At 48.8% G+C, this 23836-nt stretch overlaps 11 protein-coding genes across 11 annotated transcripts; 6 read left to right on the top strand and 5 right to left on the bottom strand.

Annotated features, from left to right (window-relative positions):
* Window positions 1-25: 25 nt before the first annotated feature.
* On the bottom strand, window positions 26-951 carry EJ05DRAFT_470068 (nascent polypeptide-associated complex, alpha subunit; the record flags this gene model as incomplete). Its single annotated transcript, XM_033742928.1, has 3 exons — window positions 26-505; window positions 562-620; window positions 700-951. 3 exons carry the CDS (start codon window positions 949-951, stop codon window positions 181-183), a joined length of 636 nt encoding a protein of 211 aa, XP_033595732.1. The 3' UTR covers window positions 26-180.
* A 107-nt stretch (window positions 952-1058) lies between these two features.
* Window positions 1059-2014, bottom strand: EJ05DRAFT_470067 (60S ribosomal protein L14; the record flags this gene model as incomplete). The annotated part of the gene is made up of 3 exons (XM_033742927.1): window positions 1059-1462; window positions 1544-1807; window positions 1889-2014. 3 exons carry the CDS (start codon window positions 2012-2014, stop codon window positions 1406-1408), a joined length of 447 nt encoding a protein of 148 aa, XP_033595731.1. The 3' UTR covers window positions 1059-1405.
* Window positions 2015-3213: 1199 nt separating this feature from the next.
* EJ05DRAFT_209361 (60S ribosomal protein L24a) lies at window positions 3214-4189 on the top strand. The gene is made up of 4 exons (XM_033739801.1): window positions 3214-3238; window positions 3310-3387; window positions 3523-3666; window positions 3778-4189. The coding sequence occupies exons 1-4, from the start codon at window positions 3230-3232 to the stop codon at window positions 4063-4065; spliced, it is 519 nt and encodes a 172-aa protein (XP_033595730.1). The 5' UTR covers window positions 3214-3229; the 3' UTR covers window positions 4066-4189.
* An 831-nt stretch (window positions 4190-5020) lies between these two features.
* Window positions 5021-6296, top strand: EJ05DRAFT_209202 (uncharacterized protein). Its single transcript, XM_033739800.1, has one exon. The coding sequence runs from the start codon at window positions 5067-5069 to the stop codon at window positions 6066-6068; it is 1002 nt and encodes a 333-aa protein (XP_033595729.1). The 5' UTR covers window positions 5021-5066; the 3' UTR covers window positions 6069-6296.
* An 894-nt stretch (window positions 6297-7190) lies between these two features.
* EJ05DRAFT_480307 (MSF1-domain-containing protein) lies at window positions 7191-8521 on the bottom strand. Its single transcript, XM_033744849.1, has one exon. It carries the CDS (start codon window positions 8361-8363, stop codon window positions 7539-7541), a length of 825 nt encoding a protein of 274 aa, XP_033595728.1. The 5' UTR covers window positions 8364-8521; the 3' UTR covers window positions 7191-7538.
* A 297-nt stretch (window positions 8522-8818) lies between these two features.
* EJ05DRAFT_494833 (fatty aldehyde dehydrogenase) lies at window positions 8819-10602 on the bottom strand (the record flags this gene model as incomplete). Its single annotated transcript, XM_033746214.1, has 4 exons — window positions 8819-8865; window positions 8922-10087; window positions 10152-10382; window positions 10463-10602. 4 exons carry the CDS (start codon window positions 10600-10602, stop codon window positions 8819-8821), a joined length of 1584 nt encoding a protein of 527 aa, XP_033595727.1.
* A 232-nt stretch (window positions 10603-10834) lies between these two features.
* EJ05DRAFT_504928 (uncharacterized protein) lies at window positions 10835-11764 on the top strand (the record flags this gene model as incomplete). The annotated part of the gene is made up of 2 exons (XM_033747638.1): window positions 10835-10844; window positions 11115-11764. The coding sequence occupies 2 exons, from the start codon at window positions 10835-10837 to the stop codon at window positions 11762-11764; spliced, it is 660 nt and encodes a 219-aa protein (XP_033595726.1).
* A 115-nt stretch (window positions 11765-11879) lies between these two features.
* Window positions 11880-12335, top strand: EJ05DRAFT_504927 (uncharacterized protein; the record flags this gene model as incomplete). Its single annotated transcript, XM_033747637.1, has 1 exon — window positions 11880-12335. The coding sequence occupies one exon, from the start codon at window positions 11880-11882 to the stop codon at window positions 12333-12335; it is 456 nt and encodes a 151-aa protein (XP_033595725.1).
* Window positions 12336-16113: 3778 nt separating this feature from the next.
* Window positions 16114-17065, top strand: EJ05DRAFT_209170 (uncharacterized protein). The gene has a single exon (XM_033739799.1). The coding sequence runs from the start codon at window positions 16231-16233 to the stop codon at window positions 16900-16902; it is 672 nt and encodes a 223-aa protein (XP_033595724.1). The 5' UTR covers window positions 16114-16230; the 3' UTR covers window positions 16903-17065.
* Window positions 17066-20089: 3024 nt separating this feature from the next.
* EJ05DRAFT_209161 (uncharacterized protein) lies at window positions 20090-21741 on the top strand. The gene is made up of 3 exons (XM_033739798.1): window positions 20090-20614; window positions 20684-20845; window positions 20903-21741. The coding sequence occupies exons 1-3, from the start codon at window positions 20399-20401 to the stop codon at window positions 21590-21592; spliced, it is 1068 nt and encodes a 355-aa protein (XP_033595723.1). The 5' UTR covers window positions 20090-20398; the 3' UTR covers window positions 21593-21741.
* A 451-nt stretch (window positions 21742-22192) lies between these two features.
* EJ05DRAFT_480301 (acyl-CoA N-acyltransferase) lies at window positions 22193-23260 on the bottom strand. The gene has a single exon (XM_033744848.1). It carries the CDS (start codon window positions 23189-23191, stop codon window positions 22418-22420), a length of 774 nt encoding a protein of 257 aa, XP_033595722.1. The 5' UTR covers window positions 23192-23260; the 3' UTR covers window positions 22193-22417.
* Window positions 23261-23836: the final 576 nt, after the last annotated feature.

Here is a 23836-nt window from a genome sequence, read left to right as displayed (position 1 = left end):
AGTCATTTGATTGTAAAATGGCTCACAGTATTATAAGCAAATACATCCGTCCGGTCTCACTACTTAATACTTTTAATTGTAGGTCCTAGCCTTTTGAAAGTTGTAAATGTCATTTGCGCTTTGGCTATCATACATAGTATGCGCTTGTTTTCGAGACAGAGGCCATGGATCGTGTAGTCCTCATATACTCAGTGCCATGATGGAATTGACAATGTCATTGTCGTTCTCTTTCAGTGCCTTCACAGCCTTCTTCCTCGAGACGCTGGCTTGCTGCATGACCAATTCAATGTCCTTTGCCTCGAGTCCGGAGTCATCAACCTCCTCACCATCATCTTCTTCCTCCTCCTCTTTCTTCTCCTCGCCACCAAGGTCGATGCTCTTGCCCTTGTCGCCGTGATCGTGTCCAGCGTGATCTCCACCGGCACCTTCGGAAGCAGCAAGTTGCTGCGCAGCATTGGCCTGGGCTTGCGAGTTTAAGTCCTCAATCTTAGCTTCTCCGAAGATACTGGCTCGTAAGTCAGAATGATGGTTCGTAGTTTGGGAAAACCGGATGTTGCTTACATCCAAGTGTTGCTTGAAGGGGACTTATAGACATCAGGTTGATTGATAACAAAAAGGATCTGATCGCCGCATTAGGTTGACCATTGTTATGAATTCTTGAAGCTACGATGTTGCAGAGTAACCGCTGTCATCACTTACATTCTTTGGGCGTCTCAGAGTCACTCTGGTAATCCCTTCGATGTGCTTGAGCCCAAGTTTGGCAATCGCCTTTCTAGCCTTCTTCTCATTGCGGGAGTGTACAGCGACTGAGGCACCAGCCGGGATGCCAACTTCGCCGTCACCGGCGCCGGACGCCTCAACCTCGGAGTCAGAGCTGTCCTCGGCATCCTCGACCTCAGCAATCTTCTTGTCGGGTTCGTCTGTCAATTCCTCAATACGTGGGTTCGACATGTTGTTATGTTGTTGAAGATCTCGAAGCTGTGATGGTGGAGTGCAATGCAATGTACTGGAGCTGTGAGCACGGGCCTTTTCGGTTGTGTGGGCAATCTTAGCTCCTTAGCGAGCGTGAATACGTATTATGCAAATCGTACATGATTTGGAGCAACAAAGCTGCCAAACTGGGTGACTTCAATGAACAATTCGAGTTTATCACTAAATCTGGTTCGCGCATTATAGCCCCGCAATCATTGGTATTTCTACAAGCTGATAGGGACATTGTACTGGCCGTCCTTACTATGTAGAAAGTATCGACCGGCACGAGCACTTCAGTCAACTCAGTATTTGATTTCGTTAATTTTGATTGGAAGACGCCGAAAGAACGTCTTTGAAACCCAGACCTGTTCTCCTTCAGGATGCATGATTCCACTTAATCAGCCCATAAACGCACTACACCAACATGTCCACATCACGCCTTGGCCGATGCGCGGACCTTGGCCAACGACTTGGAGACTTCGAAACGAGCCTGGTTATACGTTAGCGATTCATCTTTTGCATCGTCCTTCCTGCCCTTTGACTGCCTGGACTCATTAGAGCATTTTCGTACCTGCTTCCTCAGACGCATCACCTTGAATCTCTCGAAGTCATTGAGTGTTCTCCGCTTGGCGAGCTGCGCGCGTTTCTGTGCGAAGGGACTGTTGGCGAATTTCGATTCCACTTCTTCCTTCTCCCAAAGGGATTTTACTTTGCTGGAACCGGTTGCGCGAGGTAAACCAGGAATGACGTGAGCGGTCAGAGAGAGCTGTGAAAGCGGAGCGGCGTGACGGGGAACGACTTTGTCTTCGGAGGATGCTGGACCATCAACGAGAACCTGATTTCGGTCAGTCGAAACTGTTATGCTTGCTTGTTCGTTGCCAATGGTCGGAAACTCCAGATTTCCATGATAACGTACACGCTTGTGGTCGATAATTTCCACTATGGTTGCAAGGCGACCTGCGTATGGTCCATACGAAAAGAGAACGACTCGGCCGACTTCGACCTGTCTCCACGAAGATGCTGTAATATCGGCGTCACCCATTGCGACCTACAAATATCCCTGTGTCAGCAGTAGATTCCCTACGACTATGTCTGATGATAGAGTGGACGTACTTTCGGTTCGATGGGCGTGGGTGGAAGGTGCTCTGTTGGATTGACTTAGCGATCTTCAACTCATGGAGAGTTGGAAGTGTGTAGCAAAATCGTGTGGGTGACGGAAAAACTTCGTGCCGAACACCGCCCGCCTAGCGACACCACCTTGCACGCGCGCTAAGTTTTCTTTCCATACAAAGACTCTTTCTCTCCTTGCTTGACAGCCTCTTCGCTCACAAATGGTACAGCATATGACGAAGAATAGCAAAGTCAATAGCCTTAGCTACTGCGGGGCTCTACCTACGTCGGTAAGTTGAGATCCCCCCGAACTCCTATACCCCTCGCAGCGCTCTCCTGATGATATAATTTGCGAATGAGTTCGTTGACCGGAAACCCTCGCCGGGGTTTCTCAACGGCTACGACGCGATGATATTCCTCATACTCTGATTTAACCACATCGCCGTTCCTTGTATGAAATACTTAATGTTCAACGGAATCCAGCTAAATCTTTCTTAGGCCATCAAATTCTAATGAAACATGGTCTTGCATGACTTGTGGAATGTTGCCATTGATATATAGACTTTGGTAAGCTAATGATACCTACCCAACCCTCTCCATCCATCCCATTTTCCAATGATTAGAACCTACTAGATAGTAATTGACCCTACGGGGCATGATCATTTACACCAAGATCACTGAGGCAACTTTTATCTGCTGCAACTGCTGCCATCTATTGCTCTGTACTTACGCTAACATATTCCCTTGAACAGATGTATCAGTCGTCTAGATTGGACCTTCTGCTTAGTTGCTTACTGTGAACCATGGCTCAATACTGCATTCTGATATTAGCGAAAGCTTGCATGATTCTTCACAAGGATGTCTATTGCTATACGTGCAATTGATTCGTAATTCTACATACTAATATTTTTCATGCGTTAACTATGCTCTCATGATTTTCCTATCAGGCTTTGGGGCCATTAGGTGCGAGAGAGGACTGACAGAGATGTATTTATGTCCCTCAGATGGCCTTCAGGTAGATTAGTAAATATTTTAAACCTTGCACATTCATACTATACGGGCCTCGTAGAAGCTGAGGTGGCCACCTGCCCCTGCAAAAGTGAAGTCTTGGCGGAGCACGCTAGTGATGTAGCCGGCTAGTCCTCGGATGGGACGAGTAAGCGACGCCCACACTCAGAACCCCGTTGATCGAATTCGACTTTACGGTAACGACACTAACCACAGCAGCCGGTACGCATCGACAAAACCGCCAAAATGCGTACTTACGACGATACCTTCAGCGGTGCGAAGATCTACCCTGGAAAGGTGCGTGTCAAGTATCCCTTGAACCCCAAGCATGAATCGAACTCGACCGAGACAGAGCCACTACAGGAATGGAAAGATACGAGATGGTGGGCAAGAGAGCGTTCGAATTAATCACTAACTGCAATATATTTACAGGGAAAACTTTACGTCCGTGGCGACAGCAAGATATTCCGCTTTCAAAATGGCAAGTCGGAAAGTTTGTTCCTTCAGCGCAAGAACCCTCGCCGCATCGCATGGACGGTTCTCTTCCGAAGAGCTCACAAGAAGGGCATCTCAGAGGTATGGATTCGCACACTGGTTTCTTACAACACGCAAGATTCTTTCACATGACGTTATTACCTCGTAAATCTTTGCGCGAGAAACACCTAGCTAATTCAAGACGCGCTCTAGGAAGTCGCAAAGAAGCGTACCCGCCGTACAGTAAAACACCAGCGTGCCATCGTCGGTGCCTCGCTCGACGTAATCAAGGAGAAACGTAGCATGCGCCCGGAAGCGCGCGCTGCTGCCCGCCAGGCTTCAATCAAACAAGCGAAGGACAAGAAGGCAGAGTCTGAGGCCAAGAAGAAGGCCGAAAAGGCAAAGTCTGCTTCTGCTGCTTCTCGTGGACAGACTTCGCGGATTGCAAGCAAGCAGGGTGCGAAGGGTGCGGCATCAAAGCCAAAGCCTACGTCGCGTTAAGGAATGTGGTCTTTGCATCATGGATTGGGAACATGGATTCCAGCGTTTGAACTTGCATGAATGTCGTCCTCATCAGGTATCTTTTCTGAGCTGTGGCTGCTTCGAATCATAGGGGCTGGTTCAAAACCTGGAGCTAGTCGGCTGGTATGATACAATATGAACCAAGGACGAATGCATCTCTGTCCGCTGTACACATTCTATTCGCGATATATATCACGAATTCTAGAGCACATCAATATGCACAAACGCTAAGGAGTATGCATCTCTCGTAATAGCCTAGGTTCAAAACCATTCATCATTAACATGGCAGCATCCATTTGCGTCAGTCCCTTCAGCCTAATTCGAAATAATCGACCCGAAAGAACACACCAGGTGTAGAATCGATTGGAAACATCCATCAGCAAGAACTCCTCTGTCTGACAATTTCTAATCACGGGTCGTATGTTTGGGATTCCAAATTGATCTCCCACGTTTGGCCGGAGAGGGTGAAAGTAGGTTTCTAGATCAAGCTCACTCGGGTCGTTCGTCCACGGAGCAGTTATCATAAAAGGGTCGCCCAAGTCAACATGAGTGGCATCGTTCGGGCGTTCCATTGTTCTACGAGTATCTGCATGGAGCATATTAGGAAATATTTTCGAGTAGGAGGAGAAAGATCAGAAGATATGAGACCAGGCGCATTGTAAACCACAAACTCACATTATATCTTCGAAGGGCGTTTGCTAAATGAAAGCGCTCGATGATGTATTCATCGTAAAAGGTGTACGGCCCGGCCAGGCCACGTCATTGATTATTCAGTCCAATGATACCCCTGCCAAAGCGTCTAACATCCCACGTGCATAGAAGTCTCATTTAGCTGATAGACGCGGCCCGCGCTAGGTGACAGTATATGCAGATTGCCGGTATTTCCTCGGCTGACTTGGGGCGGGCGGGGCTTGCCCTGTAAATAATCTACCTACTTAGGTGTGTTCTATCCACAATTCCACGTAGACATTGTGTTAGCAATGACCCGATTGCGGTGTGCACAACCACTCGCCCTCCGATGGTACCGCAGTCCCATCGGCTCATCTTACATTTCCACGTGCCTACGAACTGCCCGCTTCAGTACTGGCTCTGCTGAACGAGCATCTAACCCCCCTCGAACTCATAAGCAACCCTCGCTCGTCCCTTGGGCCACCGCCTTCATCCTACTCTCGATTGGCTACGTCGTTGGCGAGTCCGTCCGCACCTTCATTCGTCCGCCATGGTACCCCGATCCCGGCAGCCCTGAAGATCAAATCATTCTCGATAAGATCGCCCACGATATCGACGAGCTCGCACTGGTCGCCTCTATGCGCATCAAAACAAAGTCTACGACTATCAACGCAGACGCCGAGGTTGGCGCATGGCGTGAACTCTTCATCGACAACATTGCTGAGACCGAATCCCCCGAAGGCACGTTGCCAGCGAACCCACTTACTCCTCGCACGATCACAGGGACGCGCACACTGACAGTGTCTACACTGCATGCCTCCGGTCTCTTCGGGCCACAGCGCGTCTTCTATAATTCTTACACACATTCACTTGTTGCGGTCGTCTGGCTCGGTGGAAATCTATCTGGGTGGCCCAATATAACGCATGGAGGGGCTATCGCAACGTTGCTCGACGAAGCGTGTACTCGGGCAGTAGCAGGGCCGGATCGGGGACTGGACGAGCCGAAGATGTGTAAAGGGGTAGAATTGAGTTATCTGAAGCCGACGATGGCAAATAGATATTACGTCGTCAAGGTAGACGTTGACGCTGGAGCCATGATACCGACTGCAAAGAATCTGCACACAGGAATGGAACCACAAGGTGATAGGAAATTACGAGATGCTCTAGAAGAAAAGAAGAAGGGATGGTTCACGTTCGGGAAACCAAGTCCTGAGGAGGATGTGGTGGTGCAGGCAACGCTGGAGACACTGGACGGGTTGGTATGCGCGAGAGCAAAAGCGACATGGGATGTTGAAGGGGCAGCGAAATTATAAGACGTGGAACAATCAAAGAGAGATGCGGTAAGCACCCTGCAGAAGAACAAGTTCACAGCGAGATCTCATGGCTAGCAATATCTATGAAACCCCGGCAAAGTCGGAAACCGCCCACACGTTTGACGTACCAAACAACCTCAACACCATAAAGCCAAATAGGATACGTTTGATCACTGGCCCTATGGGCGTAGAAGCCCCTATAATCTTTGTCGCGTGAGTCAAGACTGTAATGGGATCTCTGAGGATTCGGCAGCGTGGTATTAGAATATGTGCCCGCTTACTTCAAACTCTAGATGTCTTAGGGAGAAGAACGAGTTCTCTTCTCTTCCCGTGGCTAATATGTGATACAAGAAACATAACAAAGCGAACTCTGACGGCGACTCGTGTACTTATTAAGCTGGGCGTATGCACTGAATAGCATCATCGGAGCATGCCTGTAAACATTATGCTCAGGCGATGGGGCCGCTGCCCGACAATTGCAATAGCCCTCGAAGCAAAGCAGGCGATATCTTTAGTAGAGTCCAGAACCTTCGGGAAGGACAAGGCGATCAGCAGAAGCTACACAGTGTGAATCCCAGTTCTTCTTTCAGCTGGTCAGGTCAGACCTCCATATTATTTGGTGGTGTATGTGCTGCTATTGACATGAGATCGTCAAGGATTGGCATTGATTATATTGTCCCTAAAACATACTATAGAGTACGCATACTACTGCATATAACCAAACGACTAGCGAGGAGTCACGAAATTACGGCGTAGATGCGCTCATTATGTGACTCGACATTGATTTGTATCATTAGGGGAGCTAAGTTACATTTCTGGAAATGAGAGTCGCATGGGCACCTTAAATTCGACATGAGTATGAAAGGAGTACCGCTCCCGAGGAGTGTGAATGTCAAATAGAAGGCATCGTGTCTGCATGCTCATATCGATAGCCAAGGATCATACTGTAAAACTGACACGACTGTCATATATATACATGAATAAAATTGGCAATTACGACAGGGCGATCTGCTTGTGCACCATCTTTGAGATTTTTAGATTCGCACAGGTCTGTCTGTGGAACAGATATTGGGCACGTTTCGAGACAGCATCCATGCAAACATGGTTTGGATTACAAAGTGAAACGAGATCGAACGTGCTTCAGACCGGCGGAACATCCGAATGTTTTGAATGGATATGAAATTGAACATGTTTCGATGCATGTGACATGTATACATTTGAATACTCTTGGCCGAGATGGAGAGAGAAGTGGTTCCGTTTGAAGTTATCGAGAGCGTTGGGTGCCCGATATCCATGTTATACAGTCCATCGACCAATACCGTGCCAACAAATACAAGCTCTCGGTCCGCCCACCCAGCGGCATTTGGCGTTTGTTTGATGCTTTTCCAAACAGTACAACCTAGACGCCACGCTAAATAATAAAAGAACTTTGTACAAAAAATGAACAGTGAAACCGTTCCAAGAGCATAGCTACTCATCAACCTCCGTTGCCTTCGTATCATCTCCCTCACCATACCGTCTTTTGAAGACACCCTGATTCGCCTCCTCGCGATCCCTCCTCATCCCATCCAACACAGCCACTAACCCTCCCTGTCTCAATCGCTCCAGCACAACCTTCATCCCCTCTTTCGCGTTTGGCTGGCTCCTCTGCGCTCTCTTAAAGCCGATGCTTTCAATACTGCGCTGCACAGGTCCCATACTCCATCGACTGAAAAACCCTTGCTTTTCATCTCCGTTCATCGTCCCGCTGCTGTTTGACCGCCACTTCAAAAGGTTCACCCGGCTCTGTAATACTACAGTCGTCGTCACATCCGTCTTCTCGTAGGTCTTGAGGTCTGCCTCACGACTGTTCGGCCCAATGATCCCGTGTGCCGCCGCCGCATTCTCGCAGTTGCTGAACGTGATATTCGTTACTTCAATCGGTCGCCGGTACATCTGTTTCTCAATCACGCTGAGCACCCCCGTCCACTCCAAATTCCGACTCTCAGTCTTCATCCACCCATTCTTGATGTCCACAGTGGAAGTCTCGAGGATGAAGGATTGACTGTCACCTTTTTCGCTTGCTCCAACGGCTCGACGAGGCAGAAGGGCGAGAACAGCGGCGGGCACGCGGGATTTCTTGAGGTGGAGGCGCGTGGTAGTGAGTTGTTGCGAGGCCGGGTCGTAAGATCGATCGATTACATCAGTGGAGACGACATGTGTAGAATAAGGATTAGGGTAGCGAAGAAAGTACGCCAGGGCGACGGCAGAGAAAGAGTAGTCGTAGCTGTAGGAGGTTTCGTAGAATTTGACCATTGTAGAAGTTGTTAAAAGAAAGATTTAGGCAAGACACATGTTCGCAGAATAAGTGTGGAGGTGTTGGAGCTTCGTACACGTTGAGATTATCGGGTAATGGTTAGAAGACTCGGAAGTTGGGTTGGTCGTGGTATAGTAGACGTGTGTGAGGTGGTGATGATGATGGCGAGGCAAAACCTCATACGAGGACGAGGACGGCCAGGTTCTGCCCGGATGAGGCTAGCGTTATGCAACAACTGTCGAGACCGTGCGGGGACCAATCACAACTCAATGTCCAATGACCATGATTGCACGTTCATGTCTTTGATAGGATTGAGGCCTCTTTACTTCCATTATGATGAACGTAGGACGTCTTGAGAGGATGCATAGTTTTACACGATAGATTAATCAGACCGCCCAGACATTTCGTTTCTGTCATGATAATCCCAATTCCACCAATTCACTCCTTATTAAGGCTATAACTTCGATGTCCTCTGCATATAATGTTTCGTAGCATAGGCGACTACACATGATATTATTAGTAACGGTCACCTAGTATAGTTAGCGAAGTTCACTCACGAGCAATCAGTACCGCCCACCTGACCAATCCACTACCCTTGCTGTTGGCACCTAGTCCAATGAGCCAGCCACCCCAGCTTGCCTTCGCGCGTCCTTGGCGATCGAAGTTCGGGGTCGCCTCGTTCAATCTGGCGAATTGCTTCTGCTTGCTCATGTTGTATGGCGGGTACCTGACGTCTAGTAGACCCTCAATCCAGCCCGGCGTGGTTGTCACACTTCTGCGGTGAGTGAAGCATTCGAACGACGCACGCCCACGGTATGCGCCCTGACCGGATGTACCTACACCGCCAAACTGCAGCGTGGGAATGGATGCGTGGTAGAACCCATCATTAACTGATGCGCCACCGGAGCGAGTCTGGTTCAGGATTTTATCAGTCTCGGCAGTAGTACCAAAGGGGTAAATCCCTAGCGGAGTGTCATGCACGGAGTTAGCGATGCGGATAGCTTCGTCAATGTCGTTCACAGCCAGGACGGGGATGAGCGGACCAAAGGACTCATCAGCTAGGAGAGGGTCATGCTCGTCATTGACCTGCACTACGGTTGGCTCAATGTACAAGTCTGCTTCATCCATGTGACCGCCATGGAGGATGGTGCCCTTGGTGGACTCGAGTAGCTTCTTGAGGCGATCAAATTGACGTTTGTTGACGATGCGACCGTAATCGGCGGACTTCTGAGGGCCGTCGGGGAAGAATTCGCCGAGCGCTTTTTTGACTTGCTCAATGAAAGCCGGGAGAATGGACTTATCGATGAGGGTATAATTCTGCGAGACACAAACTTGACCCGCGTTCAGACACTTCGCCCACATGAGGCGACGGGCAGCAAGACGTGGGTCAGCATTCTTGGTGACAATGGCTGGGTTTCGACCGCCGAGCTCAAGTGTTATGGGTGTGAGAGTCTCGGCAGCCTTCTTTGCGATGATCTTTCCGACTGCTTCGCTGCCCGTGTAGAAGATCTTGTCCCACTTCTGATCCAAGACTGCGGTGGTTTCGGGGACGGCGCCCTGAATGGTGGTATAGCATGTGGGGTCAAGATATTCGGCCAGAATCTTTTGCATGACAGCTCCGGCGTGAGGCGCATTCTCACTAGGCTTCAGAACGACTGTACAGCCAGCTGCAATGGCAACAATGACCGGTCCAAGGGAAAGTTGGATGGGAAAATTGTAGGCACTGGAAATATCAAGTCAGACACGAAGCGACCTCCATGGATGTAGTGAGGTATTGTGGAGCTCACCCAATGACCAATACAGTGCCCAATGGTTCTTTCCTAATTCTTGGGCTGAATGCCGTGTCCATGAGCTTTCCATCTGGTGCCTTCTCGTCCTTTGCCCAGGCCTCCAGGTTGTTACACATGAAGATAATGTCATTCTCACACCAAGAGCTCTCAGTCAGGTAGGTTTCGAAGCTTGACTTGCCGATGTCTTTCTTGCAGGCTTCGACAATGGCTTCGCGGTGGTCTTTCAGTCTGTCAATTGATTTGTTAGCTGTCTGCTTCCTGTATCGGTGATAGGCTAAGACCCAGACAGGGCATGAAATATCACTTACCCCCAGTAGAGCTTCCTCAGTTGCTGAAGCCTGAACTCGATTGGTCTGGTCTTATGGGAAAGAAAGGCATTGCGAACGTCTCCACAAATGTTAGATATCTTGTCGATGGGCGTATGCTCAAATGCTGGAATAGACGTCATTGCGAACAGGTTCTTCGATCTGGTCCGTGGATGTAGTTGCTTGAGCGCAGTGTGAGATGATGCGATACAGATGCAAGGTGGTTTCGTCGAAGACTTGCACGGTAGATGTTAAACAAAGGGGAGGTCCAGTGTTGAGAGAGGTGACGACAACGTTGAAGCTGTGAGCAACCTTTTGAAAGGTATACTTTGAAAGGTATACCTAGGTATGATATAACCTGTAATCACGTTCATCATGGGCCTCGGTTCGGCTTAGCTCGAACCTTGAGCGCTGCAACAGCCCCGCTTGAAGCTCCCAGGCTCGCTCGGTTGCTGCCTCAGGTGTCTATCGTGTGCTAACACTCTCCTAATTAACACTGCTAGGTCCCTACTATCTTGTAAGTTAGTTAGGTATAGGTAGGTATATGTGATTTACTTGTAGGGATGAGATGGGTAGCTTAGATTGTCTTCCTATATTGCAACCCCCCCTCAGCTGCAGTATAAGATATTCAGGATAGTGAGCTTACCGGACACAGCTTGGGGCCTGAGGAGCCAACCCATCCAGTCTGATAATGCCGTTGACGTTCACCACTATCATCAACACTTGATAGACAGAGGTCAATCGGAGCCGGCTAAGCAGTCGCATTTGGACAAAATTCATGACGGACGTCTCGGCCATGCTGAGACCCACGATGCAAAGGCATATCATCCGGCAGGGAAGATAATTAATCTGCAAAGAACATTCACCAATGCAGTACATGTGTTCTCAGTTCGCGACATTATCTCCAGACTTCATCCCCTGCCCCATCAAAGCTTGTTGAACATTGGCACTCTGCCACTACAAGCCTTGACCGACTCCCGCGCACAACAATTGGAGGGTGGGTCAGACGGCACGTGTACCCCAAGCCTTTCCATCAAAGGAAGGTCACTCGGCTCCTCGCCCATCGCTTTGCCGCTAAAGGATCAGGATCTCAGCGATGGCGCCAATGGCCTTCTCGAAGCAGCAAGACTACATCCATGGATGGAATCGAACGGCATGACGAAAGATGCAACATGTCGTCTGCCTACTCACGTAATCATGTTGTCGTCTTACATCTTACTTGTGAGGACGTCGACATTTCTCTTCTTCCTGCTCGCCTACTATGCGACAGGACCCGTGTTGATCGGGACGGTTGATAACTCGTGAGTGGAGAAGCAACCAGATAGTTGGCACATTAGAGACATCACAAGAGCTCGGAAAGTCTTCCTTGAATCAGGGCCGCATCCAACAGCACCATCTGATTCCTCGCGCGATCTGCAAGATGGCATCCGCAGCATCGATGACAGCCCTATGGTCTCTCATCACACTTCTCTTCTTTACCTCAACCACCACCTCTGTGCGAATCACTCGTCCCACATACTTCCAAACCTTGGCCCCCAGCAGCAGCTCCTCGACGGACTCAACGCACCTCCTTAAGCGTCTTACTGGCGATGCCAAAACAGGTGTCGCGCTGGGCGTCGTTTGCGGCGTCTTTGCAATCGTGAGCTTGATTGTCGCATACACGGGAATCATGTACAATCGAAAGAAGAAAGCCAAAGCTAAGGCGCGGCAGCTGGAGATTGAGAATGGCATAGCAATGGAGACTGACGGGCGAGGCGAGCAAGCGGCGCTTGGAGATCAAATGCCGCCGGTTTATCAACAGACGGTGAATCAGGCCGCCCTGGGTACTACCAAGGGTATTGATGTCAGTAAGATTCGACCGAGTCGGACCGGGTAGAAGGAGGAGGAATAGTCCCGCGCGTGAACAAGGCATCCGCTTGAATGAAGATATGTAAGATGAGGAGGGTTGGGAATAGCAGAACAGGTATTGGAAAGTGAGGACAGGGAAAGTGGCATTAGGGAACGTTCATGTATATTTTCAGCTCCAAGTTCATTCCAACAGTCTGGTTAGCAGCTGTATCCGGTCGGCCGATCTATCTGTGGCAATGTTCATCCCGCTGTCACACACACAGCAAGTGTAGACCCTGGCAACTTCGTCAACCAGACTGGTCCTCCTCTGACACTCTTACCACTATTATGCGCGATCTCATCAAACATTGCCTGTACGATCGATCTTATGAACGCGCCCGGCGAAAGAATGTCTAGTCAATGTATCCGAGTTCTTAAACGCGTATCGCGTAGGGCTTGCCAGTAGAGCAGTACTCATGCTCAGAATGACATGTATCCATCATCTGGCTCGGTCATAAACCTACTAGCGTATAGCTCATCTACACCGAAAAGGTTCGAAGCACTTTCATATCCAGAGGGGCCATTGGACACAACGCTCTCAGCTTGTCCAGAAACGAATGGCGTTACTCCACGAAGACGCCGCTTGCAATATGGGTGATATACTGAGTTGATAGGAGAGATAATAGCAACTCATTGAGAAGCACGTGTCCTGCGCCATGCCAGAGCCGGGAACCACATATCCCTACCACGCGAGGAGTTGGCTCTGAACGAATGAGATGAAGCCATTGCATTCGACCTGTTCAGGGTCTGTAATGAGTTGCTACATGGTTCTGATTAATTGGAACCAGCATCAGATCAGGAATCCTGTGCGAGAATCAAGGGCTGACTGCCGCAACACACTGGTTCGATTACTACTCTGCGTTTGGGTGGATGCATTTGACGTTATAACAAAGGATGCAGGATAGCGGACAAAGGTCTTGTGCCGCATATTTGCGGGCCGCATTCAGCGACGCTGGTGGCAAAAATGGTGAACGTCGAGTGGCACGGAGTGAGGGACTGACGACTTTGTAATAATAGAGGGTTGGTATGTCGTTATTGCCCAACCGCGATCGGGCTAAATTTGAAAATCATGGGTGGTGTAGTTTGGCGAATGTACGGAATAGTGCAGCCGTGTTGACTGCTGCATTGTGACGTCCGGTCGAGTGATCAGATGCTAGTTGGCAATGTCTGGTACGGGAGTCACAACCAAGCACGTAATGTACGCACTGCGGCGCAATTGAGGCTTTGTGTTGACCATCTCCTCATCATGGGCATTTGGCGAGAGGTATGGATACGTGATCGAGGCTGTGGTGATATGTCGCTCGTCTGGCAGATAACCTCGAAAGCTCAAATTACAAGAAAAGAATCGAATGGTCTGGTGGACGTCAGTCGGTGCCTTGCGAAATGCCATTTTCCAAAGTCATAAACAGTTGCCTGTTTGGAGTTAGTCTGTGATGATTAGGTGGAGGCGTGGGGCAGCCGGGGAGTGCAGACAGGTTGAGACATGATAAGAGCGGCAACGGTTTCGCGACGTCAATCAACCCCACAATCGTGTTCAAACCTCAAAGGTAGCAGGATTCCTGAGGGAAGACATGTTTGAAACGATGAGCTGCCTGAGGAATATGTGAAACTGTGTTTCTTGTTATGTGGGTGGTTGGCTTGGAGGATTAGACCCAACATCACGACAGATCCTTCAACAGTCACCAACCTGGAGTGCATGTCAAGCAGAGCATGGAGCAAGCTACACGGGACCATAGCAGCTCGCGTGGTGCCAGGATTACGGATGGGATCGTAGAAATTGACACGCGGCGGTATGCAACGATGCGGCGTGCCGTACGGTTGGTCGGCCTAAGATGTGCGGCAGCAGGGACATATAATTAACAATAGATCTAGAACGCTGAACATTGTTAGCGCGTTGGTATGTTGGTGCGTTGGTGTTTGCTGCGAAGATATCATGAGATTACTGACTGCTTCGTGATAGCATAGGCGCCGTGGTCCACAAACAAGTACAAGTATAGCTACATGTAACATGATATTGTTGCATGGTATCACGGAGACGGGGTGTGTATCGGGAAAAGAAGCCAGCGTCGACGGTGACCGGTTAATCCTGGTCGCCAATAAAGCCACTTAATTAGCTAGCTTCGTTTGTCCTATTGAGGTTGTATCTGGCCGACACAACAGACAAGCTAATGTCAACTGGCGGCCTGTCTATCGTGTAGGTGGGTGAAATTGGCTGCATTGAGGCATTTAACTTGACCTCCCCGCAGTAAAATGGCTAGACACGGAATGGATCCAAGTGGCTCCAGATGGCGGCTTGTCTCAGTTATGTGTAAATATGTTAAATAAGAGCGGGCATAACTTCTCGGTCTCATACATGATACGAATAGGCTACCTAGGAGTGCGGGAAACATAGCCAAAACGACCGAGAGCCCTGGTGTCGAAGGCTAGGTTGGCAGATTGACGAGCAGCGCGCACGAGACTCTTTTTGGACGAGTGCTGTCAAGCGAGACCAGCGTTCTGCGTACAATGTCAAAGTGTAAGAGATATATAATAAGCGCCTTGGACCTTGCTACGGACGGTGAGGCAAAGCGGAGAAAGCGACGGGGGTGGTAATGATGAATGCGCTGGGGTCAGGGGACGGACAACAGGGGGGAGAAGCGGGAGAGAAGTGTGGTTGGAAGCTTAGCGACAACAAGGTTAACTATTACTTGTTAGCGACAACTTAGAGTTGAATAATCGTGGACGTGTTGTACTAATTAATTATAACTGTTGTTCATTAGTGGACGTCAATCGTTAACCGAGACGGCCGGACGACCGAACTCAGTTCTGTTCCTCTCTCTGCCTCTGCCTCTTTCTCATTCTTCAGTTCTCTTCCCCTCCAACGCACACGAGAGATGTCCTGCAGATGCGCTGCATATCCTGTCTTTCTCAATCCTGGGCCTGTTGCATGCAGGAATATGTTCAATGATCCAGACTTCGTTTCAAGGTGCGACTCGTGAGTATCCATTTCTCAGCCGTCGCGCGTTTTGCTTGACTCTCCCGCAAAAATGCCACACGGCATATCAAACAGAACCAGAACGAACGCCACACGCGTGCCCAGTCCTAATTCCTTGAGCCGCCCGTGTTGGTGGCATACATCCTGCTTGGGGCCCTTGTCCAGGACCCTCGAGGCTCGAGAGACACGACTTTCTGTAACGAGATGCATGCGAGATGTGAGATGTGAGATGTGACCTGCCATGGCACCTTCGTTGCCTGCTCATTCATGCCTCCACACCCGTTACCCGTCTCCCGTCCCCCGTTTATGTCTGCGTGTCAGCAAGTATATAAAACTCACTGCTCGTCCACCACGAGCCGGACTGTCACTCGCTCATCATTATCAGCTTCAGTTCTTACGACCGTCTGTCCTGTTCATCTTTGTTCTTTCTTCGCGCTTCTCCTATTTCAGGTCGTTGGCAGCGCGGCCTTCTGCATTACCCGCCACCTCTGCGTCCACGCCACATACCTTCCCACCCTCCATATCTTGCGCCTCTCACTATAAGCGCCCTCATACAAGTCTCATTCCTGGTCTCATTCCTGTGAAAATATTCTCTACTTCTTCTCGTATTCTATCAAGCTTTGAGCAGCTTGCTCTAATTCCATCTACTGCTACGAGTACTTCAATCGTCACATAGATACATCTCAATTGTTTACGGTCTACACATCCCGCTTCTGGGATTGTTTACCAGCGTCCAAACATCAAGACTCCCTCCGACGGTGGAAAGCTCGACATACACATTTGGGCTGAATTGGCTTAAGCTTTCCAGATACACCAGTAGTGTCTTCTATCAGTCGTCGACCTCACTCTGACCCACTCGAATCCGCCCTCCACTCGGCATCAGTTTCATTTTCGTCATAAACTCTCAAAAATGCTATTCCTCGGCATTCTCCTGGCTGCCGCCTCCCTCTCCTCTATTGTTCTCGCCGCCCCAGCCAAGCGTGATCTTGACAGCATAGTTCTACCAGAAAGTACTCTCCCGGCTCCCGCCAGTGGTCTCAAGCTCAAGTACATCATACTTGGTGTCGGCACTCAGAACTACACTTGCGCAGATGGCGCTGCAGGAACCCTCGCCACTGCCGTCGGTGCCGTTGCTACTCTTTACGACATGTCCAGCGTTGCCAACGACCCCTTCTCCAAGGAGAAGATCCAATGCACTCCTCCCGTCGCCCTTGGCGCCTACACCATGGGCCAGAATGTCCTCGATGGATACGTCAAAGTTGCTGGCTATGCGAACGTCATCGGCAAGCACTTTTTTGACGCTTCGGGTGTCCCAACGTTCGAACTCAGTGGTGCCAGCGTCAGTCCTAAGCCGCTCGTCAAGGCTGCCAAGAAGGCGAACGTGGCTGCTCCCGCGGGTGCTTTCGCTGGGATGCCACCTAATGGTGCCGTCGACTGGCTTTACCTTGCAGACAATGGCAACAGTGTCGGCTTGACGGCTGTGTACCGTGTTGAGACTGCGGGCGGCAAGGCCAACAGCTGCGAGAATAAGCCTGGCGCCCAGGAAGTCAAGTACGCGACCGAGTATTGGATGTATGGTTGAACCTTCACCTCAGCTCTCGTCTCTCCACCTTGCCCTAGACGAATCACGGCGGCTACGACAGCATGCACTTTTAGATGTTTGAAACAACACAGCGTCCCTTGGACGCATAGCTTCTCCTCTCCCTTTATGTATATACCCTACCCTACCCTTCAGGGTCACGGTCGCAGCATTGCAGGAGTACTATGTAGTGGAGCCAGGCGCATGACGGCGCACAGAGGGATTCACATGTGTCTGAGTTTTATGTCATCAAAACTCACATCACGGTCGTGGTCGAATAGAAGTCCTATTAGATCGGCGTTACCGCGCTGGACATGAAATGAACTATTTCAATCTTCGTCCAACCTCATTTCCAAATTGCTTTTAGAATCACCGTGAACGTTAGACCAGACTCCCATCGACGCTCTCCAGCTTTCAAGGTTGAAAGTTTCCTTCCCGCCGGCCCTGGCGTTCTTTCCACTTTCGTTTCCTTGCTCAGTGCATGACCAGGCTTGGGAGGTAATTAGCCCCGTCTGACGCATACCCAAATCGTGATCCTCGCTTGCACACTCAATATCCCAAAATTCACAAGCCCCCTGATACTGACATAAACATCGTCTCTCGCTTCAGCATCCGCATCTCAGTCTGACTTGCACCTTACTGGCCTGTTTCTTCATTCTGTACAATTACCCGAACCGAATCCACCGCATTCATGGACTAACGCTCCTTCATCTGCCACTGTTGCTTTTCATAATTGATACTTTTAAGCAAATACATCACTTGGGCAGCTATTTCGAACCTTTATCGATGTAGAGACAGCGCATTGTACACTAAGCATCACACAGCATGTTCAGCAGCACGAGTTCGCTGGAAGCGTTATATCCTCCTCGGTCTTCTTTCCCACTCTAACTTCCATTTCTATCCGAGGGCCTACTGACACACTCAGTACAGCGACGCCTCAGCGCCTGGCCCATAAAGTAGAACTTGGACTTGGAAACTCCCGGATCGTATTCATGTTTTCCCTTGAGCCATCGAATCGTCAATCTGGAACTTACCAAAACCCGACCATACTCAATAACTAATAGCTATAGTTCCATTCACACCTGCGTGTTAGTGCTATGTCTCAGCGGCACCGGCCACGCAGCCGTCTATGTGCTGCATGCATGTGTGCGTAGGGTTCAAGGCAATGTCCATGGAGCTTGGCTGTCGGGACAGGTCGTGTAGAGCTGAGAGTCTTTCGTGCCTATATTGTGCGGGTGCGGGACTTGTCATAATAGTATGCTGGACTAGGATATATACGTTCCTAACTCATGATAGTACTGGTGGGTCTGATTATATGATGCTAGACGTGGCAATCATCGAGCTTGAAAGGAGCGTTAGACGGCTTCTCCCAATTGAGGAAACCGATTTTTTTCTACCAATCCGCCGGAATGCACTTGGCTCATCAGGAGAGACACTGCTAAATCGACCCGCTGATACTAGTGGAATTTGCCTGTGCGACACAGGGGAGAATCAAGCTCGTTAGTCTTCCTAGGGACTTTGATTTCTGATTACCCCCTAAGAAGGGTAAGAGATTGCAACGAAGAGTTCACCAATCTTTCTCACCTCTCGTAGAATTAGAACTATGATAAACCGCCGTGGATTGAGATTGGTGTATATCCCGACCCCATCAGCGTGGATCATGACTCATACTAGCAGTATCTAGAGGACTCGATAACGCCTACTCATCATCATTCTATAGGAACAAGTTTCATTGATTTGAAGCAAAAAAGAAGACCCATGAAACCTGCTAGAACTGTCTTGTGCCACCCGGTCGTTCTTAACGAGAGAAAGAATACTAGTGACATAGTCCTAAATCTAGAGGCTACTACTTGAAGTATCTTCAAAAAATGGTGTTTCGCAGAGTGGCTATACATAACTCCTAAAGGCCCGTTATCCACGTTGTTTTGGAGCTCGCTAACATTAAACCGGAAGGATAATTCGTTTCAACTCGACCTCCGCTCAGGAAGGTCCCCATACCGGCACGAGCTCAGCCTTACATGACTCAATCAGTTCGTGGAAGCCGAACGATTACTTGCGTTACGCCTCGTATAGTCGGGTCTAGACATACACCTGTACGATGTAGGTACATAGCGCGGGGCGACATCTGGGCACCATAGGATTGCATCGCCTTCGATCTTGAAACATCCATTCCCTAGGTACTGCATGAAGTATCAGATCAATACCTGTTTCAGCGCATTGAAGTCAATCGAATTACTAGATTTAGTAAAGCATTGCAGGCTCAGTAAATACTATTACTACCCCATATACTATATCTTTTCATAAGCTCGTGAGGGTGAAGTCAAAGCTTGAATTGTCCAACTTGCTTGTCCTGACTTGTGGATACTTTTTCCCCGACTGAACGGAGCCATCGCTTTGTCCAACGGTCCTGCATTTGCTTTCCATCGAACGAACAAGCTTCCTGGAATTCGAAGGATGCGGACTCCCCACTATCGGAAACAAGTTCAAACGCGTTAGGTTTTTGTCTAGAAAATGATCGCGAGGATGCGCCGCTTGGAACGATGCATGCGTGCCGATGCGCCGCGCCGCGCTTGATACTAATAGTCGAAACGGCCTGGGCTTCGGGCTAACTAGACCTCTTATAGGGAACTTTCCCGGCGTTTCATCCATCACTGCATTATTGTGGGGGTCTACAATCTCACGTATACAAGACATTAGACATGCCAAGCGCATAATAGTGTAGGTAGATCAGCAAATCAACCCGATGACAGACCCACATATGGGACTTGTATGTCTTCGAGTCGTGAGCACAATTTTTGGAATGGATCTCCCTGCAGTTCTGTATTCTAAATTAGGTCTCGGTCTGGGTGGACCGTCTAACAACCAATGGTGGACTCGCTGCGACATGCGTGTAGTTTATTCGCCGGGTCTCGAAACCATCTCTACGTTTCGATGTATCAGGTATGCGATAATGCAGATAGCATGTCAGTATTCTCACTCACTCTATTATGATGTGGATGTGCCCATGGGTAGAAGCCTAGGAAGCTGGTAGGGCGTCAGAAATCTACTACAGGACTTATCAATTGTCCAAAGACAGCCTCTGATTCGCTAGGTCTTGGTCCTTAACATGTATAACGCGCGCTTATTCCTACTCTAGGCTCCTTGTCAGATGAAGAGGGTCCCACAGAAACGAAACGAAACCCCACTCCTTTCTTCCAAGTCCAGATGCTAGGAAGGTCAGGCACATTCGGGCCGAATGGAGAAGCTTGGAGACGAGGAAGGTACGCGGGATACAAGCATTTTGAGGTTCATTGCACAAGAAAAGGTATATATGTCGGCGTGAGCGTCCATCTTGTGTGATGGCAACGACTACGTGTTCACCCTCGTTTAAGGATACCAAAGCCGTTCTCTTCAATTCCCCGTTTCTCTTTTTATATATCTTGCCCTCATATTGGCAGCCACATTCACTATCTTCTTTTCAATCTCTTCTTCTTTCGCTCCACGTCTGTGACTTGCGAGGATGTTTTCGCTATCGGGCTCGCTCGCTCTTATTTCCCTAACAGGGTCGGCACTGGCTGCCACCGCCACGTACGCTGTTCAGATGGACCACGACTTCTTCGCTGGGCCACAGACTGGAATCGGCTCATGGTTCCGTGCAGACGCAGACCAGGACGCTACGAATGGAAACAGTTGGTGCGGATACAAATACTCCAACAGCGATCCGATCATTGCGGTGGTATGTTGTCTATTCGCTATATCTAGTATACCAATAGATGCCACTCGGACTGTACTAATAGAGAGTTAGTCTCTTAGAAGAATGGGCGGTGCAACATACAATTCGGACCCCGAGAAATGGAGACATATAACTAAGAAGTACTGTGGCCTCGAGGCCAAAGTCACTGATCCTCAAACGGGGAAGTCGAAGCTAATGTATATCGGGGACGGTTTTGATGAGAAGTGGGTGAAGGTACATTCTGTCCGCACCTCTCTGCCATATTAATATCCCTAACTTTACATGTCGTAGTCGCCATCCTCCATCGACATTATGATTGACGCGTTTGCGGATATCCATCATCATCCAGGGAACAACAAGAACGACGTCATCAGAGGTGTCAAATGGGAGTTGACCGGCAGGATTAATGAGCAATGGGCGGCACCAGGCGCAGATTGGTCCGTTAAAAAGATGGACACTGGAAGTGACCCATCCCCCGATTCAGACTCTGGAGAATACAAACCTGCTCCGATGACCTTCATCACATCGAAGAAGCCCGCCAGCCCAACTCCTGCTCCATCTCACGAGTACAGCCCTGGCTCAGACAACCAAAAAGCACCCATGGGACACCCACCTGCTAAGCAATCCAATTCACCACCAGCCCCTACTCATGTTCCCTCCGACGAATACAACCCTGGCTCAGACGCCCCAAAAGCGCCAATGGGACACCCGCATGCGAAGCCATCTAATGCGCCACCTGTACCCACCCATGTTCCGTCAGAATCTACTCCTGACCAGTATTCCGGGAAGCCTTCACCTACCCCGACTTCAGGTGCTCCTCCTACTAATGCTGGTAAGGATACCGAAGGAGCTCATGACAACGGCAGTAACGATGCGAACGAAGACACCAGCAAGGACTCGGAGACGCCTGGTGGCTCGTACAACCCTGGACGAGAAAACTCATGGCCGTATTGCAAGGATAAAGCCGGGTCTAAGCAGTAGACTGGTGGGCCCAAGAAGAGAACGAAGATCTGTCATGATATTGCCCGAGGCCTGATTCTTTGTTACGACGCTCTTTACGAATTCTTCCGCCGTATCTCTTGCACTGGCTGTGTTCGGGTATATAGGTGCGTGCCGGCCGGTACGGATGATGTATTCTTTTCGGCCGGCCCGATTGATGCGTCTATTTTCTTGAAGCTTGAGGCTTGTGCTATGTAATAACTATATGTAGATAGTTATCATAAACCGCGAATGTGCGTGTACTATAGCAAAGCCAAGCTCTTAAATTCGAGTGCATAACATGTCTAAGAGACGAAAAAGGTACTCGAAAAGGCATAAGCCTACGGAAAGAAGGGAGTATCCTTCACGGAATAGCCTTGACGGAATACAGTATATATTCTCTATGATGCAAGGCAGATATTTCTCTCCTGATTACACTGTCACTGCTTCACAATATACCATAACAGGTCCAATGTAAGTTCATAGTTCACATGAGTAGTGTACGGTTCTTCATAATCTAACTAGATTCATTAGTTGAGAGTCAGCAGTTGCTAAAATGATGTACTTACGACGTACCTAATATATACCACTTAGGGTGACGATCCGTCATCCAATAGGGAACTCTACATGAGTAATTCATAGACATAAATGTCCTCTAATCCTACAGTATTTGGCGCAGGCATGAACTGACTGAGATCTTCTAGGCTGGTCTGGTCTTAGTCTCTCTCAATATTCGATGTCACCATACTGTCGAGTTATGATGGCTTTTGATTACTATTGAATGGGGTATTAAACTCTGAAAAAGCTTGGAACGAATCGGCGGGAAATCTACTTCGACAGCACATCGTCCTTCCAGTTCCATCTTTCCTCTGTGCCATCGAAGCTAGCGTCTCGTTCTAGCCAGCGCCCCTTCCGGTCCTCACCTTCCCAGACATACGCTGGTATGTGGAAGGTTCCTTGTCCAGTCGCATGCACGATCACGTCCTTGCTCAACTTTGAGAAGCCGAGCTTCTCATAGAAGCCCGTTGCTTCGAGATTGGCCTCTAGGTATATCGGGAGATCTTCCCTCACAGCCAGCTCCATAGCCCAATTGATAATCATACGGCCCACGCCTCTAGATTGTATGGCCGGATTGACAACGATTAAATGGCAGTGGAGGCAAGCAGGTCGCGCAGATCTACCACTGCGTACGATGGCAGCCATGAAGTTGTTTAGAAACTCATAGTCTATGCTCCTGTCTGTGATGTAGCGACACCATTTCCGCTCGACCCAGACCAATCTACTTTCCAACCAATTCGCCCATGTGCTTTCGCCGACCCACCTCTTGTACAGTGCTGTATCTGAGCCTTCTACAAGCCAGGCTCCCGAGCCAAGAATTTCCCCGGTGGACGGGTCTTCAGCGACGATAGTGCGGAGATCTGGCTGTGCGAAACGCTCACGGATGATCTTGAGCCGCCACTGATAGTAGTCTATTGGGTACTGGACCTGATATGGTGCTATGCGTCTGTGGAGAATCGATTTTGCGTTTGCAGCATTAGCGATATGAGCCAGCGTAGGAATGTCGGCGCGCTGAGCAGGCCGAATAGTAACGTTACCGACCATTATCAGTAGCATATGAAGTTCACAGAGCTCAAAGTTGGAAGATCTCAATGCTGGGTACGGTACAGTAGGGTCCCGCCAAGATTAATTAGGCATCCTTTCCTCCGTAACTTTTTCAGCGCAACTCTTGGCACGTGTTCCGCGCGTTTTCCACCTAAACCCCCTTTTTAGAAGAAATAATATATTCTTTATTAACTCTAGAATTAAGACTCTAGGAAGCTTTCTATTTATATCTAAATATACTTCTATATAGACCCTTACTTTTTATATATAAAAGATAAGAGAAAAAAAATTAATAAATAAGTTATTCTAAAAAATCTTTAAAGAGTAGATATCTTAAAGAGATAAATAGAGATTCTTTTAGAATAACTTACTTACTTATTCTTTTTTCTTATATTTCTTATATAGAGTATAGTGTTAGAGTCTATATAGAAGTATATTTAGATATTATTAAAAAACTTCCTATAGCTCTAACTCTAGAGATATTAAAGATAATATAATATTTTAAGATTATAAGAAAATATTATATTACGCGCGACCCTTACTAAGAGTTATACTAAAAAGTTACTAATGGATCCAATTGTAGCGCCTTGCTAATTCGTTAAGAACGATGTTATTGTCATGGTGTACCATCCGTTCTTACCGCAC

This window comes from Pseudovirgaria hyperparasitica, assembly GCF_010093815.1.
Source record: "Pseudovirgaria hyperparasitica strain CBS 121739 unplaced genomic scaffold EJ05scaffold_20, whole genome shotgun sequence".
Classification (NCBI taxonomy): Eukaryota; Fungi; Ascomycota; class Dothideomycetes; order Acrospermales; family Acrospermaceae; genus Pseudovirgaria; species Pseudovirgaria hyperparasitica.
This window is presented reverse-complemented; position numbering and strand designations above follow the sequence as displayed.

Excerpts from the sequence above, each read along its gene's own strand:
- EJ05DRAFT_209361 (XM_033739801.1), top strand. Across the intron at positions 3,388-3,522 it reads CGAAGATCTACCCTGGAAAG|GGAAAACTTTACGTCCGTGG; the intron begins GTGCGTGTCAAG and ends ATATATTTACAG. Across the intron at positions 3,667-3,777 it reads ACAAGAAGGGCATCTCAGAG|GAAGTCGCAAAGAAGCGTAC; the intron begins GTATGGATTCGC and ends GACGCGCTCTAG.
- EJ05DRAFT_209202 (XM_033739800.1), top strand. The coding sequence starts at position 5,067 with ATGACCCGATTGCGGTGTGCACAACCACTCGCCCTCCGATGGTACCGC.
- EJ05DRAFT_480307 (XM_033744849.1), bottom strand. The coding sequence starts at position 8,363 with ATGGTCAAATTCTACGAAACCTCCTACAGCTACGACTACTCTTTCTCT.
- EJ05DRAFT_209170 (XM_033739799.1), top strand. The coding sequence starts at position 16,231 with ATGCTATTCCTCGGCATTCTCCTGGCTGCCGCCTCCCTCTCCTCTATT.
- EJ05DRAFT_209161 (XM_033739798.1), top strand. The coding sequence starts at position 20,399 with ATGTTTTCGCTATCGGGCTCGCTCGCTCTTATTTCCCTAACAGGGTCG. Across the intron at positions 20,615-20,683 it reads GCGATCCGATCATTGCGGTG|TCTCTTAGAAGAATGGGCGG; the intron begins GTATGTTGTCTA and ends ATAGAGAGTTAG. Across the intron at positions 20,846-20,902 it reads TTGATGAGAAGTGGGTGAAG|TCGCCATCCTCCATCGACAT; the intron begins GTACATTCTGTC and ends TACATGTCGTAG.
- EJ05DRAFT_480301 (XM_033744848.1), bottom strand. The coding sequence starts at position 23,191 with ATGGTCGGTAACGTTACTATTCGGCCTGCTCAGCGCGCCGACATTCCT.